Raw genomic sequence first — 16,555 nt, 5'->3', positions numbered from 1 at the left:
CAACCACAGGACGTCCCCAAAGTGCTTTACAGCCAATGAAGTACTTTTGAAGTGTAGTCATTGTGTAAGGTAGGAAATGCAGTAGCCAATTACACACAGCAAGATCCCACACACAGCAATGTGATAACGAGCAGATGATGTGTTTTTAGTGGTGTTGACTGAGGGATAAATATTGACCAGGACACCAGGGATAACTCCCCTGCTCTTCTTCAAAATAGTGGCTGTGGGAACTTTTACACCCACCTGAGAGGGGCAGACAGGGCCTCAGTCTAACATCTTATTTGAAAGAAGGCTGTTCTGACTGCAGCACTCCCTCAGTGCTGGGACCAGGAATGTTGGAACTGGTTTTTGTCCACAGGTCCTTGACTGGGTCTTAACCTTCTGACTCAGAGGTGACAGTATTGCCCCTGAGCCATAGTGGACACTAGCTAGAAAGGAAAAGTTATACTTTAAAACCCTCCACCTTTTGCCTCCGATGCCTAAATCTAATAACTAAAACCCAGTATAAATAACATGGTTTAACTGACAAATGTTGAAGTGTTGATTTGGAGCCACAAGTTTGAACTTCCCACTTGCTCCTTGGGCACCTTTCTGTCTCTATTGCTCATGATCAATGACAAGCAGCGACAGAGCTGAGGCTGAATTTAGCTGAGAATAACGGGACCTGTGCCCCAGTTGGGAAACTGCCATGGGCGTCGCACTAATAGAGAGACAGAAAGGTGCTGGAGGACTGACTGGGAAATGGGCCTCCAACCAATTGTTACGTCGGTCACTATTCCGATCGCAGACCAGACCCCAACAGTGGCTAGGATACTGGACCAAAATCCCAATATTTCAGTTTATTTGTCAGACTGTGCAGAAAGAATGATTCACTCCAGGAGTGATCGCATGAAGAAATAGGGCTTGGTTATTTTTCAAATAAAACTTTATTATGGCTCCAATATTAAACATTTTAACTTCACACCCAAAAACAACTTACAGTCACCCACTGAAACACGACTACTCAATCTCCCATTAAACAGGAAAAGAAAGATACAGCTCTCAATCTATCTTACTATGGGAGAATTGTGGACCCATAATTGAACTCCTCCCTCCAAATCTTTCTCCAAAAACTGCTCTCTAAAGATTTTGAAAATGTCTTTCTGCCTTCCTTGGTTCCACCCAGCAATGACCTCATCTCCCCAAGCTGGAAAACAAATGATCTCTGCCGGCTGCAAAGAAAATTAATTCCACAAGTACTTTCCCAGTCAAACCACAGTCCATTAGCCCAGACTGAAAAACACATTCCTTTAACAATTTCACCTTCTGGCTACTAAAAACACCCAGGTCCTGCAAAACAGGATCCTTCTTTAAAATAAAAAAAGGACCACTGCAGTGAATCACACTCTAACCCCACACTTTTAACCTTTACATTGCCCAATAAACTTATAATCGAATTTTCCTAAAATCTTCCAATCATCACCCCCCCCCCCCCGCCCTTTTCAAAAAAATGAACCAGCTATTTACGCAGGTGGCTTTGTTTTTCTAAAAACATATTTCATTTCAAACATTTCTTATGATTACATGCAACTTATACTCTGTAATATAATTTTACATGTTTCAACAGTCAAACATACATGTGAGTGTAGTAAGTATAGTCCATTTTAGTCTTCTCACAAGTCACAGTCACAAGCATAAATTTACCAACTCCTAGATTTCCAAAGACTGGGGCGGCCTCCAAGATTACACAAGAAAAGCTTCAACAATTCAGTGATATGTAGTTGCCTGGCTCTGACAGCAGAATTCTTCACTTGATGGGAAGACAGGTTGCTATCGATGCTGCAACATTCATCATCTGTTCTTCACATTTCTCAGCTGCTTTGTATTCTGTGTCTGTTGAGGACAGCCAAAAGTAACTGGCAACAGATGCAGATGAGATGTTTCCCCTGGTTGGGGAGTCTGGAACCAGGGGACACAATTTCAAAAAAGGGAGGAAGCCACTTAGGACGGGTCTCGGAGGAGACATTTCTTTACTCAGAGGGTTGTGAATCTTTGGAATTCTCTACCCCAGAGGGCTGTGGGAGCTCAGTCATTGAGTGTGTTTAATGCAGAGACTGACAGATTTCGAAATCCCAATAACACAAAGGGATATGGAGACAGTGTGGGGGAAAAGGCATTGAAGTGGATGATCAGCCATGATCATATTGAATGGTGGAGCAGACTCGACGGGCTGAATGGCTAAGTCGTGCTCCTATGTTCCAATTATACAAAGATAGGAAGGAAAGTAAATTGTGAAGAGGACATAAGGAGACTAAAGTGACATAGGTAGGTTAAGTGAGTGGGAAAAAAATCTGTCAAATGGAGAATCATGTGGGAAAAGGTGAAATTGGCCATCTGGGTGGAAAGAATAAAAAATGTTGCAATGATACAAAGATAGTCAGGGAAGTAAATTGTGAAGGGGACATAAGGAGGTTGAAAAGTTACATGTTAAATGAAAGGAATAAGATCTGCCAAATGGAGAATAATGTGGGAAAATGTGAAATTGTCCATGTTGGCCAGAAGAATAAAAAAGCTGATTATCTAAATGGTGAGAGATTGCAGAGCTCTGAGACTCAGAGGGATCTGGGTGTCCAAGAGCATGAATCACAAAAGGCGAGTATACAGGTACAGCAAGTAATTAGGAAAGCTAATAGAATGTTATTGTTTATTGTGAGGGGAATTGAATACAAAAGTAGGGAGGTTATGCTTCAGTTATACAGGACATTGGTGAGACCACATCTGGAGCACTGTGTACAGTATTATTCTCATTTAAGGAATGATGTCAAGCAGTTCAGAGAAGGTTTACTGGACTCATACCTGGAATTGGAAGCTGGTCTTATGAGGAATGATTGGACAGGCTGGGCTTGTGTCCGATGGAGTTTAGGTGACTTGATTGAACCGTATAAGATCCTGAGGGGCCTCGACAGGGTGGATGTGGAAAGGATGATTCCACTTGTGGGAGAATCTAGAAATTGCAGTCACTTGAAAAATAATAACTTGCCCATTTAAGGCAGAGGAGAACTTTTTTCTCTCAGAGGGTTGGGAGTCTTTGGAACTATATTCCTCAAAGGGCAGTGGAAACAGAGTCTTTGAATATTTTGAAGGCAGAGCTGATAGATTTTTGGGAAGCAAGGGGATGAAAGGTTGTTGGGCAGTCGGCGGGAATGTGGATTTGAGGTTACAATCAGATCAGCCGTGAACGTATTGAATGGTGGAGCAGGCTTGAGGGGCCGAGTGGCCTACTCCTGCTCCTAATTCAAATGTTATCACATCCTTTATAATAGATTGTAGCAATTTTCCTCCGACTGATATCAGGCTAATGGGTCTGTGGTTCCCTGTTTTCTCTCTCTCCTTAAATAGTGGGGTTACATTTACCACCTTCCAATCTACAGGAACCATTCCAGAATCTACAGAATACTGAAAGATGATCACCAATGTATCCACTATCTCTACAGCCACCTCTTTCAACACTCTGGGATGTAGCGCATCAGCTTTTAGGGATTTGTTAACTTTCAACCACATTAATTTCTCCAGTACTACTTTTTCACTAATACGAATCTCTTTCAGTTCCTCGTGCTCACTGGTCCCTTGGTTCTCTGGTGTTTCATAGAATTTACAGTGCAGAAGGAGGCCATTCGGCCCATCGGGTCTGCACCGGCTCTTGAAAAGAGCACCCTACCCAAGCCTACACCTCCACCATATCCCCACAACACAGCAACCCCACCCAACACTAAGGGCAATTTTGGGCACGAAGGGCAATTTATCATGGCCAATCCACCTAACCTGCACATCTTTGGACTGTGGGAGGAAACCGGAGCACCCGGAGGAAACCCACGCACACACGGCGAGGATGTGCAGACTCCGCACAGACAGTGATCCAAGCCGGAATCGAACCTGGGACCCTGGAGCTGTGAAGCGATTATCCTATCCACAATGCTACTGTGCGTTTCTAGGACAATTTCTGTATCTTCCTCCGTGAAGACAGACACACATTGTTTAGTTTCTCTGTCATTTCCTTATTCCCCATTATAAACTCTCCTGTCTCTGTCTGGCATGGACCCACATTGGTCTTTACTGATCTTTTCCTTTTCACATTCCTATCAGAGCTTTTCCAGTCGTTTTTTATGTTTCTCGTCAGTTTGCTCTCGTGTTCTTTTTTGAAAAATCAGTTTCTTGGTTCTCCTTTGCTGAATTCCAAACAAGTTCCCAATGCTCAGGCTTATTTCTATTTTGGTCACTTCAAGAGCCGTTTCCTTTGATCTAATGGGATCTTGAACTTTGATTTCTGTTCCTTAAAGGAATCTATTTTTGTTGTATTCTGTAAAATGAAAGTCACCAAAGTCCCAAAGGACCATAGGCTGCTCTCCCCTTTAAGAGAGAGAGAGCTTACTGGTGATGACTTAACTTGAGGGTCACCACACTTCAGGTGAGTGGCAATGTTGAGAAGGCAGGGTCTTCATGGATAACCTCTCTGTATGGGAATCGAACCTATGCTGTTGGCATCGCTCCGCATCATGAACCAGCCTGTTCTTGAAAATACATAAAAATGTGTCATTTGAAACATGGAAGTCTGGCAATATCTGGTTTGAGAGGGTACAGGGAAAGATCCCACAAAAGGTTAATAGCAGCTGCAAAGAGCAGGGTTATAAAATGCAGATTCTTGCTCACAAGCAGGTTTCGCAGACACACAGGTTTCATGTGGTAAGCTAAAACAATGGCTCACACCTTCATGGAATGTAACTATCTCAGGAAGCATCTGAAAAAGCATGGATGAGAGTTTCAATTGCATTAAGTGACGAATGTTTAAAACAGGCAAGTCTTTCAAGTCATAACCAAGTTAAATTTTAGCATACAGCTAAAAGCAAAGTTTCACACCTTAATTGAAATAAACTCTCTTAGTAAACAGCTGGAAAGGATGGAAGATGCCCAGTCGAATTTGGTGTCAATTCTAAAGTGTAAAATTCTACGAACATCAAGTCAATTAAAAGAAAATTGGAGACGACCTGTCTACGAGAAACATCATTTAAGTCAAAATCAAAGGCAAAGTTATGAGCTGGGGACAATTGGAAAATTAAACGATTCGAAATCACAGAAATAAAAGTTAACTATTGAAACCAAAGCATTTTTTAATCAGATCTGAGAGACGTTATGCCCAAAATGAATAATTAGTTGTAGTAAGATGTTTACATCAAATATACTTTTAAACTATCAAAGTGAAACAAGCCCATTTACAATAAAGTCGTTAAAACTTAATAACTCTTCGAAAGAGAATATAAACCACCGGAAGAAAGGGTAGAGCAGAGCCAGCTCTCACAGCTCGGTGCATGGGAAGAACAGGACACAGCAACCGAGTTCACCAGCGAATACAACTCAAGAAGACCAGATTTTAAGAAGATTGATTGCCAAGGTGGGCCTGAAGCATCCAGCAGCAGCATCCAGAAGAAAGATCTTTTTACCTTTCTGTAAAGAAAGTGTTTGCAGCTTTTAAAAGAAAAAATTATAATAATAAAATAACTTAACCTGAAAAAGTGGTTATTAGCTTACTTCACTTCCTTAATAACGCAGGACCCAGGACATCAATGCTATTAAGGGGTAAGTAGGTAAAATTCTTTGGTGAAGGTATGGGTTATACCGGGGGATAACTTGAAAAGATAGTTTGACCTGAATAGCACCCACAGAAGCCTGTATTGGAGTCAGGGAGTGAGAATCCCTGTTCACCATTTAGAATATCAACCTTTTTTTTGGTATAGGGGGAATTCTAAGAATAGTGGTGAGTTTTAACTTCAAGCCAACTGAGCTAACTGACCACCTGGTAAATATGTAATATTTCCTTTAATATTAGCTATTCCCTGTTTCCCATCAGTGTCCCTATCTACTTCAAACAACTTGCCCCTCACCCTCATAGTTTTCTTCTGAGGAACACACAAATAAATCAAACAGAAAAAAAACATATAACCACCACAGCCCATCTCCATGGCAAGGTGGCATGCTTTGGAGGTTCCAAATAGTAATGGGAACTAAATATCTTCAAACTTACAAACACTCTTTCGCTCTGTGATTCTCGTGACATTTAGAACCAGGCAATTGCAACAAGTCTCAATGAGACTGGAGGCAACGTCGTGAGACCAGCCAGTCCAGTAGAAAGAAACCGTCTGATCGTCCCCATTGATCAACTGTCAGAATGAACAAAATGCAGTCCTGGGTGTAATTGAGAGCAGAAACAATAACAGAATCCAACTCCTGTAATCAATTGTGAACTTGTTGGTGTCTCAGCAGGTGCAATGAATCACATATTTCCTTCCCAGGCTGAGAGCACGAGTGGCCTCTATCCAGTGTGTAGTCGTTGGTGTGTCCACAGGCTGGATGAGTGAATAAATCCTTTCCCACACTGAGAGCAGGTGAACGACCTCTCCCCAGTGTGAACTCGCTGATGTGACTGCAGGGTGTCTGACCGAGTGAATCTCTTCTCACACTGAGAGCAGGTGTATGGCCTCTCCCCAGTGTGAACTCGCTGGTGTTTCTTCAATATGGATAGCTCAGTAAATCCCTTCCCACAAGCAGAGCAGGTGAATGGCCTCTCTCCGCTGTGAATCCGGTGGTGTTTCACTAGTACGGATGAAACACGGAATCCCTTCCCACACTGAGAGCAGGTGAACGGCCTCTCCCCAGTGTGAACTCGCTGATGTTTCTTCAGGCTGGATAACTCAGTGAATCCCTTCCCACACTGAGAGCAGGTGAATGGCTTCTCGCCAGTGTGAACCCGTTGGTGGCTCTTCAGCTGGGATATCTGAGAGAATCTCTTCCCACACTGAGAGCAGGTGAACAGTCGCTCCCCAGTGTGAATTAGCTGATGATTCCGCAAGTTGGATGAATCACTGAATCCCTTCCCACATTGAGAGCATGTGAATGGCTTCTCACCAGTGTGAATTCGCTGGTGTGCCCGCAGGTTGGATAACACAGCAAATCCCTTCCCACACACAGAGCAGGTGAATGGCCTCTCCCCAGTGTGAATGCGTCGATGAGCTTCCAGCACAGATGGGGATCTGAATCCCTTCCCACAGTCCCCACATTTCCACGGGTTCTCCATGTTTTGGGTCTCCTTCTGTCTCTCCAGGTCGGACAATCAGTTGAAGCCTTGTCCACACACAGAACACGTGTACGGTCTCTCTCCGCTGTTAATCGTGTGATTTTTTTTCAGGCTGTGTAACTGGTTAAAACTCTTTGCACAGTCAGTGTTCTGGAACACTCTCACTCGGGTGTGTGTGTCTCGGTGCTTTTCCAGTCACACTGATGATTCAAATAGTTTGAAGCTGACAGAACAGATAAACATTTCTCCTTCTAGATTCAAAGGCCAATGATATTCAGGTCCCAAGGAATAGAGTGACTCCGTCACATCGAGAATTACTTTTGAGTTTTCGGTCTGTAATTCCTCCTCTTCTAATATCCTATAAAAAGAGTTTACAAAATGAGTTTAAACAGTGCAGGATAGAATTTCAGAATGGACAACTCTCGTTTCTATGGAACATTTTTCCCTCTCTCATTCCCCAATGCCTAGTCTCCAAACACTACCCCATATGTCGTCTTCAGGGAGTGGATTCGGAGGGGCGGAGAATCAGAGCTGTGAGCATTGGGAAAGAGACCATCCTTTTAGCCAGACAAGAAATTGTCAAGCTGAGGGAGCAAAGGATGTCAATGTCTTTAAGAGAGAGCGACCTGGGCCAAGGTTTGCAGAGTCTGCACCCTCCCTGGATTCACTTCCTTTCCCTTCAGTTGCTGCAAGTGATCAACTGAAGGTGAAAATGAGAAAATAAATGGAAAGGGGAAGAAAATAAAGCGTTTTACTCACAGATGTTGGAGACAGGAGGTGTGATGCTCAAGCTCATTCAGAGTGAGGAGCAGCAGCTTTCCTGGGCAGGAATGAGCAGATCAACAAGCGCAATTTCCAAACTCCGCAGGCAGACAATGATGGAACTCTGATCGGCTGGCGGAGAAGAGTCCTTCCGGTCCTCCCAGTTTGCCATTGGTCAATACCTCGACATGTGGGTCAAGGGGGCGGGGACTCCCTGCACATGTGCACCTACCCCGTCCTTTGAACATGCGCAGTACCGGACCTGGGGGGGAGATCACTGAGCGGCTTCTCGCTCTGGCGGGAGCCCTCAGCCGGTTGCCTGGAAACCTTGTCTGGAGGAGGTGGCGGGGGAGGGGGAACAAAGAGGACGGGACTGCGCACTGGAACCCGCAGACGTCACCGTGGAGCAGAGTGATTTGTTATTGGTTGATTCAGGCAGGACTCAATTGTGACGTCACAATTCGAAACTTGGACAATGAGTTTCAGACCAAAATTTCCTCCTCATCTGGGAGCTCAGTGTTTCCCCCTTTCCATTTCCTTTCTCATTCTGGGGGGACATTGGGGACTTACAGCAACTGAAGGGAAAGGAAGTGAATCCAGGGAGGGTGCAGACTCTGCAAAGCTTGGCCCAGGTCTCTCTCTCCCTTAAAGACATTGACATCCTTTGCTCCCTCAGCTTGACACATTTATTTGGCTAAAAGAATGGTCTCTTTCCTAATGTTCACATTAAAGGGGTTAAGCCATTTATTATTATTTCTTGTCTTCTGATATAGTTCTGTGAATGAATTCTCTATTTTATTACAGCACAGAAGGAGTCCATTCAGTCACTTGAGTCCATGCCGACTCTGCAGAACAATTCAGGCTGTTCCATTTCCCCTCGATATCACCATACCTCTGCAAGTTTATTTCCTTCAGGTGCCCTTCTATGTTCAGTTTCAAATAATCTTATCATCGCAACTTGCACCACTAGGTAGTGAGTTCCAAGTCATCAGCACTCACTGCTGAAATAAAGTTCTCCCCTACTGCCCCATATGTCTAATCATGGGTGAATATTAGATACAGCAGAGTGAGAATGGAGGGAGAGTGTATGGGATGGAAATTTATAGCTTTTGGGGAATGAGGGAAGAAAAATATTCCATCAAAACTAGAAATGCCTTCTGAATTTCTATTTTATTTGACAGTATGATATTTATAATCTTATTTTACAGTATATTAGAAAGTGAGGATTTACAGACAGCAATCTGAAAGTTAATGTTGCATCTGAGTCTGACAGTCACTTGATTCCTTGTGACCTGAATATCATCAGACTTTGAATCGAGAAGTAGAAATGTTTGTCTGTCTCAAGAGATTTTAAAGCACCAAGACACACACACACCTGGGTAATTGTGTTTCAAGGAACTGATTGGAAAAAGCATCAACCAATTACTTTGTTTTATAAATTTAGAATACCCAATTATTTTGTCCAATTAAGGGGCAATTTAGTGCGGCTAATCCACCTAACCTGCACATCTTTGGGTTGTAGGGGTGAGACCCACGCAGACATGTGGAGAATGTGCAACTCCACACAGACAGGGGGCCGGGATCGAACCAGTGCTAACCACTGCACCACCGTGCCGCCCTGGTGTTACCCACTTACACAGCCTGAAAAAACATTGCACCATTCAGAGTGGAGAGAAATCCTGCACGTTTTTGCTGTGGACGAGGCTTCAACTGATTATGAAAACTGGTGAGTCCCAAGGATGCCTGCACCATGGAGGAACCCTGAAAATGTGGGCACTGTGGGAAAGGATTCAGATCCCCATCTGTGCTGGAAACTCATCAATGTTGTCACACTGGGGAGAGGCCACTCAACTGCTCTGTGTGTGGGAAGGGATTCACTCAGTCATCCCACCTGCTGACACATCAAAGGGCTCACACTGGGGAGAAGCCATTCACCTGCTCTGCATGTGGACAGGGATTCACTGAATCATTCAGCCAAATAATGAGCAATAAAAGCTGGCCCAACACCACCCAGATTTTCGCTGCTTCATAATCTCTCTTCCTTTGCAGCCAATCACAGTCCATTTCTTCCTGCCTCTGTGTTTATTGTTGACCTGCTGCACTTGTACCTTTTCCAGCTCTGACGTGAAATGACAAAGGTCGCTTAACTCTTTGAGGCAGAGCTCTTTTCTATGAAATTGTGATTCAGCTTCGTTGAACGGTTTGGTGGACAACAATAAATCATAATTCCCTGACCAAGAATCGAACCCGGGCCGCAGCGGTGAGAGCGCCGAATATAAACCACTAGACCACCAGGGAAACTGACAAGTAGAATTTTAACCCGGCTGACAGTATATCAGCTCACACGTGAAACTACAAATGTCACTTAACTGATTCTAGCAGAGCTCTTTTCTGTGAAACTGTGATACAGCTTCGTTGAACAGTTTGGTGGACAACAATAATTCATCATTCCCTGGCCGGGAAACCGGGCCGTGGCGGTGAAAGCACCGAATCCTAACCACTAGACCACCAGGGAAACTGACAAGCAAAAGTAAAAACCATCTGACACTATATCATTCACCTTTTATGTTCATGTCCGAGTTTTCATTAGAAATATACAATTAGAATGAACACAAGTGACATCTTCAGCCAATCACAACACCGATTGTCGTTTGCTGCAACATGAAATCGACAGTGAGACGAAACAGCCCAACAAGCTGCTCATGTGTCACTTCCAATTTACAAAACCCACCAACCTTCTCACTGTGGCTCCTGTGAAACTTACAACGCAACATCCGGCGGACATTCATCAGTAATTAGTAAGAACTCATTTCAATTGTTAAATACATTGTTTCTCGCAATTACGGGTTGATCAAAATTTGAATAGTTTCCAATTTTTGTTGATCTTTTTCTGAAGTGAGACTACCACGTTTGCTGAACATACACAAACTCTCCTGCTTCATACTGGGCACAACATCAAAACGTACTCATCTGTAACAATGAGGCAAAGCTTCCTCATTCCGATTTGTTGTTAAACATTAGCACAATACGTCATCTCACAGCCTTGTGACATTTACACTTCCAGGAGGTTTGAATGAGATTAATTCTTGCCCGGCTGCACAGTGGGTGAGTGAGGGGCAAGCAGCAGGATTTTACCCAAACTCTCCATTCACTCGCTGCCAGCAGAACGCGGAGACTGCAGCTTCAATCAGCGGGTTACTGCCCATCCCGGGGACACTCTAACCAGGGCAACCCTCCCAATACACCGAGCACAGGCTCAGAAACATGCAGGTAGATTATATCCGGCCCACTTAACCTCCCAGCAACATTTCCACAATCCCTCAGTCAGTGGCACTACCTTTGAGCTTCTTCTGTTGTATTCAGCTCCTGTGACCTCAATGGACTGAATAATTTCAGTTTGATGTTTTCTTGTCATCACACCCAAGATTTGGACCCAGATCTGGGATATAATTTTGCCTGGGCGAGCAATAAAAGCTGGCCCAACACCACCCAGATTTTCGCTGCTTCATAATCTCTCTTCCTTTGCAGCCAATCGCTGTCCATTTCTTCCTGCCTCTGTGTTTATTGTTGACCTGCTGCACTTGTAACTTTTCCAGCTCTGGCTTGAAACGACAAATTTTGCTTAAGTATTTAAGGGAGAGCTCTTTTCTGTGAAACTGTGATTCAGCTTCGTTGAACAGTTTGGTGGACAACAATAATTCATCATTCCCTGGCCGGTAATCGAACCCACGCCGCGGCGGTGAAAACGCCGAAACCTAACCACTAGACCGCCATAAAACTGACGAGCAAAATTTAAACCGCCTGACGGTATATGATTCACCTTTTATTTTCATGTCCGAGTTTTCATTAGAAATATACAAAATTACATGTTTAGAATGAACACAAGTGACATCTTCAGCCAGTCACAACACCGATTGCCGTTTGCTCGAACATGAAATCGACAGTGAGACGAAACAGCCCAACAAGCTGCTCATGTGTCACTTCCAATTTACAAAACCCACCAACCTTCTCACTGTGGCTCCTGTGAAACGTACAACGCAACATCCGGCGGACATTATCAGTAATTAGTAAGAACTAATTTCAATTGTTAAATAAATTGTTTTTGGCAATTACGTTTTGATCAAAATTTGAATAGTTCCCAATTTTGGTTGATCTTTTACCGAAGTGAAACTATCGCGTTTGCTGAACAGACACAAGCTCCCCTGTTTCATACTGTGCAGAACATTAAAACGTACTCATCTGTAACTATGAGGCAAAGCTTCCTCGTTCCAATTTGTTGTTAAACATTAGCACAATACGTCATCTCACAGCTTGTGACATTTACACTTCCAGAAGGTTTGAATGAGATTAATTCTTGCCCGGCTCCACAGTGGGTCAGTGAGGGGCAAGCAGCAGGATTTTACCCAAACTCTCCATTCACTCACTGCCAGCAGAACTTGGAGACTGCAGCTTCAATCTGCTGGTTACTGCCCATCCCGGGGACACTCCAACCAGGAGCAAACCTCCCAATACACCGAGCACAGGCTCAGAAACATGCAGGTAGCTTATATTCAGCTCACTTAACCTCCCAGCAACATTTCCACAATTCCTCAGTGAGTGGCACTACCTTTGAGCTTCTTCTGTTTTATTCAGCTCCTGTGACCTCAATGGACTGAATAATTTCAGTTAGAAGTTTTCTTGTCATCACACCCAAGATTGGAACCAGTCTGGGAGATAATTTTGTTTGTGTGAGCAATAAAATCTGGCTCAACACCAGCCAGATTTCTGCTGCTTCATAATCTCTCTTCGTTTGCAGCCAATCATGGCCCATTTATTCCTGCCTATGTGTTTATTGTTGACCTGTGCACTTGTAACTTTGCCAGCTCTCACGCGAAACAACAAATGTCAATTACCTGATTCAAGAAGAGCTCTTTTCTGTGAAACTGCGATACAGCTTCGTTGAACAGTTTTGTGGACAACAATAATTCATCATTCCCTGACCGGGAATTGAACCCGGGCCGCGGTGGTGAAAGCACCGAATCCTAACCACTAGACCACCAGGGAAATTGACTAGCAAAAGTTAAACCGCCTGACACTATATCATTCACCATTTATATTCATGTCCGAGTTTTCATTAGAAATATACAAAATTACATGTTTAGAATGAACACAAGTGACATCTTCAGCCAATCACAACATCGATTGCTGTTTGCTGGAACATGAAATCGACAGTGAGACGAAACAGCCCAACAAGCTGCTCATGTGTCACTTCCAATTTACAAAACCCACCAACCTTCTCACTGTGGCTCCTGTGAAACTTACAACGCAACATCCGGCGGACATTATCAGTAATTAGTAAGAACTAATTTCAATTGTTAAATACATTGTTTCTCGCAATTACGTTTTGATCAAAATTTGAATAGTTCCCAATTTTTGTTCATCTTTTACCGAAGTGAAACTATCGCGTTTGCTGAACATACACAAACTCCCCTGTTTCATACTGTGTAGAACATTAAAACGTACTCATCTGTAACTAAGAGGCAAAGCCTCTTCGTTCCAATTTGTTGTTAAACATTAGCACAATACGTCATCTCACAGCCTTGTGACATTTACACTTCCACAAGTTTTGAAAGAGATTACTTCTTGCCCAGCTCCACAGTGGGTGAGTGAGGGGCAAGCAGCAGGATTTTACCCAAACTCTCCATTCACTCGCTGCCAGCAGAATGCGGAGACTGCAGCTTCAATCAGCGGGTTACTGCCCATCCCGGGGACACTCTAACCAGGGCAACCCTCCCAATACACTGAGCACAGGCTCACAAACATGCAGGTTGCTTATATTCAGCTCACTTAACCTCCCAGCAACATTTCCACAATTCCTCAGTGAGTGGCACTACCTTTGAGCTTCTTCTGTTTTATTCAGCTCCTGTGACCTCAATGGACTGAATAATTTCAGTTAGAAGTTTTCTTGTCATCACACCCAAGATTTGGAACCAGGTCTGGGAGATAATTTTGTTTGTGTGAGCAACAACACCAGCCAGATTTCTGCTGCTTCATAATATCTCTTCCTTTGCAGCCAATCACGGCCCATTTCTTCCTGCCTCTGTGTTTATTGTTGACCTGTGCATTTGTAACTTTGCCAGCTCTCACGCGAAACTACAACTGTCAATTAACTAATTCTAGCAGAGCTCCTTTCTGTGAAACTGCGATACAGCTTCGTTGAATAGTTTTGTGGACAACAATAATTTATCATTCCCTGACCGGGAATCGAACCCGGGCCACGGCGGTGAAAGCGCCGAATCCTAACCACTAGACCACCAGGGAAACTGACACGCAAACGTTATACCGCCTGACACTATATCATTCACCTTTTATATTCATGTCCGAGTTTTCATTAGAAATATACAAACTTCCATGTTTAGAATGAACATAAGTGACATCTTCAGCCAATCACAACACCGATTGCCGTTTACTGGAACATGAAATCGACAGTGAGACGAAACAGCCCAACAAGCTGCTCATGTGTCACTTCCAATTTACAAAACCCACCAACCTTCTCACTGTGGCTCCTGTGAAACGTACAACGCAACATCCGGCGGACATTATCAGTAATTAGTAAAAACTCATTTCAATTGTTAAATACATTGTTTTTCGCAATTACGTTTTGATCAAAATTTGAATAGTTCCCAATTTTGGTTGATCTTTTACCGAAGTGAAACTATCACGTTTGCTGAACACACACAAACTCCCCTGTTTCATACTGTACAGAACATTAAAACGTACTCATCTGTAACTATGAGGCAAAGCTTCCTCGTTCCAATTTGTTGTTAAACATTAGCACAATACGTCATCTCACAGCCTTGTGAAATTTACACTTCCAGGAGGTTTGAATGAGGTTATTTCTACCCCGGCTCCACAGTGGGTGAGTGAGGGGCAAGCAGCCGGATTATACCCAAACTCTCCATTCACTCGCTGCCAGCAGAACGTGGAGACTGCAGCTTCAATCTGCTGGTTACTGCCCATCCCGGGGACACTCCAACCAGGAGCAAACCTCCCAATACACCGAGCACAGGCTCAGAAACATGCAGGTAGCTTATATTCAGCTCACTTAACCTCCCAGCAATATTTCCACAATTCTTCAGTGAGTGGCACTACCTTTGAGCTTCTTCTGTTTTATTCAGCTCCTGTGACCTCAATGGACGTTTGCTGAACATACACAAACTCCCCTGTTTCATACTGGGCAGGAACATTAAAACGTACTCATCTGTAACTATGAGGCAAAGCTTCCTCGTTCCGATTTGTTGTTAAACATTAGCACAATACGCCATCTCACAGCCTTGTGACATTTACACTTCCACAAATTTTGAATGAGATTATTCCTTGCACGGCTCCATGGAGCATGGCTGATGAGTGAGAGGGGACACCCCTCCCCCTCCCCAGCACTGCTAGCTGACCACACCCCCAGGCAACAAGCATGAGGGGCCACAGTAAGCACACAGCCGCTGGGGAAAAAAACAATAAGATGATAGCAAACATACAATTCCTCACCAGTTACTCAGTTCAAATGAAAAACATCAGCACCCTGCATTGCCCCCAAACAAGGAGCAGCCACAAACACAGGTCACCCTGCTGGAGCGGCTGTTGCTTCAGGGTGCAGAAGGGGAGGGAAGAATTTGGGATATATATACAAGTGGCTGGGGGAGCAGAGAGGCGAGTGGGTGGTGAAGATCAAGGAGAAATGGGAAGCAGAGTTGGGAGGGGAGATCAATTGGGGAGAATGGAATGAGGCACTGCGTAGGATAAACGGGACCTCCTCTTGTGCAAGGTTGAGCCTGAACAGTTTAAGGTGGTACACAGGGTGCATATGACTCAGGCGAGAATGAGTGGCTTCTTCCAGGGGGTAGCAGATCAGTGTGAGAGGTGTGGGTGGGGGCCAGCGAATTACGTGTACATGTTTTGGGGTTGCAAAAAATTGGGAAGTTTCTGGGCAGGAGAGTTCGCGGTCTTAGCCAAGATTGTGGAGGAGGAGGTGGACCGGGACCCTTTGGTGGCAATATTTAGGGTTTCATGCAGAGGTGGAAAGTCGATGTTGTGGCGTTCGCCTCTCTGATTGCACGGCAGCAAATTTTGCTGAAGTGGTGGTCGGCATGGCCATTGGGGATGGCGGCTTGGTTGTAACCTGTATGACTTCCTGTGGTTAGAAAATATAAAGTATGAGTTAAGGGGCTCTTCAGCGGGCTTTGAGGAAAGGTGGGGGATGTTTGTGACCATGTGTGAGGGGCTGTTTGTCGTGGGGGCACAATGGGGGGAGTTGGGGGGAAATATGTACACATTGTATAGTTGATTGCTGGGAAGTATGTTTCCCGGGCTGTTTAATTGCTGTAACCTGCATTGATCCATGTTTGTAATAAAATATATTAAAAACAAACAAACACAGGAGTCACCAGTAGGTTATGAGATACCCTGATAAGACCTCTGAATTACACAGTCAATTGGGCCCCTGCCTGGCCTCTCCCACAGTACCAAAACCTGGTCTCCCGACCCCGTCTAGTTCAAAGACTGCAAGATTGAGCTCTCCTCCACCTTCAGACCGGCAGTATGCCAACCAAAATCCACGCCTTCCAGCAGGCTACTGCTGCCCTTCATCAAACCGGTAGCAGGAATGTACAACCTTGGATAAGTTCTGGCTGCAAAGTTAGAAAAAGGCAGTCA

General features: G+C 44.2%; 1 protein-coding gene and 2 non-coding genes across 3 annotated transcripts; all 3 read right to left on the bottom strand.

The window, feature by feature from the left end:
- Positions 1-1,501: 1,501 nt before the first annotated feature.
- LOC119951853 (zinc finger protein 214-like) lies at positions 1,502-7,042 on the bottom strand (the record flags this gene model as incomplete). The annotated part of the gene is made up of 2 exons (XM_038775230.1): positions 1,502-1,872; positions 6,056-7,042. A coding segment is annotated over one exon (699 nt), but the record flags the coding sequence as incomplete, so codon positions are not given.
- Positions 7,043-12,838: 5,796 nt separating this feature from the next.
- On the bottom strand, positions 12,839-12,910 carry trnae-uuc. The gene has a single exon. It is a non-coding gene; the product is annotated as a tRNA-Glu (tRNA).
- Positions 12,911-14,095: 1,185 nt separating this feature from the next.
- trnae-uuc lies at positions 14,096-14,167 on the bottom strand. Its single transcript has one exon. It is a non-coding gene; the product is annotated as a tRNA-Glu (tRNA).
- Positions 14,168-16,555: the final 2,388 nt, after the last annotated feature.

The sequence above is a fragment of the Scyliorhinus canicula genome, chromosome 17 (genome assembly GCF_902713615.1).
Source record: "Scyliorhinus canicula chromosome 17, sScyCan1.1, whole genome shotgun sequence".
NCBI classification, from domain to species: Eukaryota; Metazoa; Chordata; class Chondrichthyes; order Carcharhiniformes; family Scyliorhinidae; genus Scyliorhinus; species Scyliorhinus canicula.
This window is presented reverse-complemented; position numbering and strand designations above follow the sequence as displayed.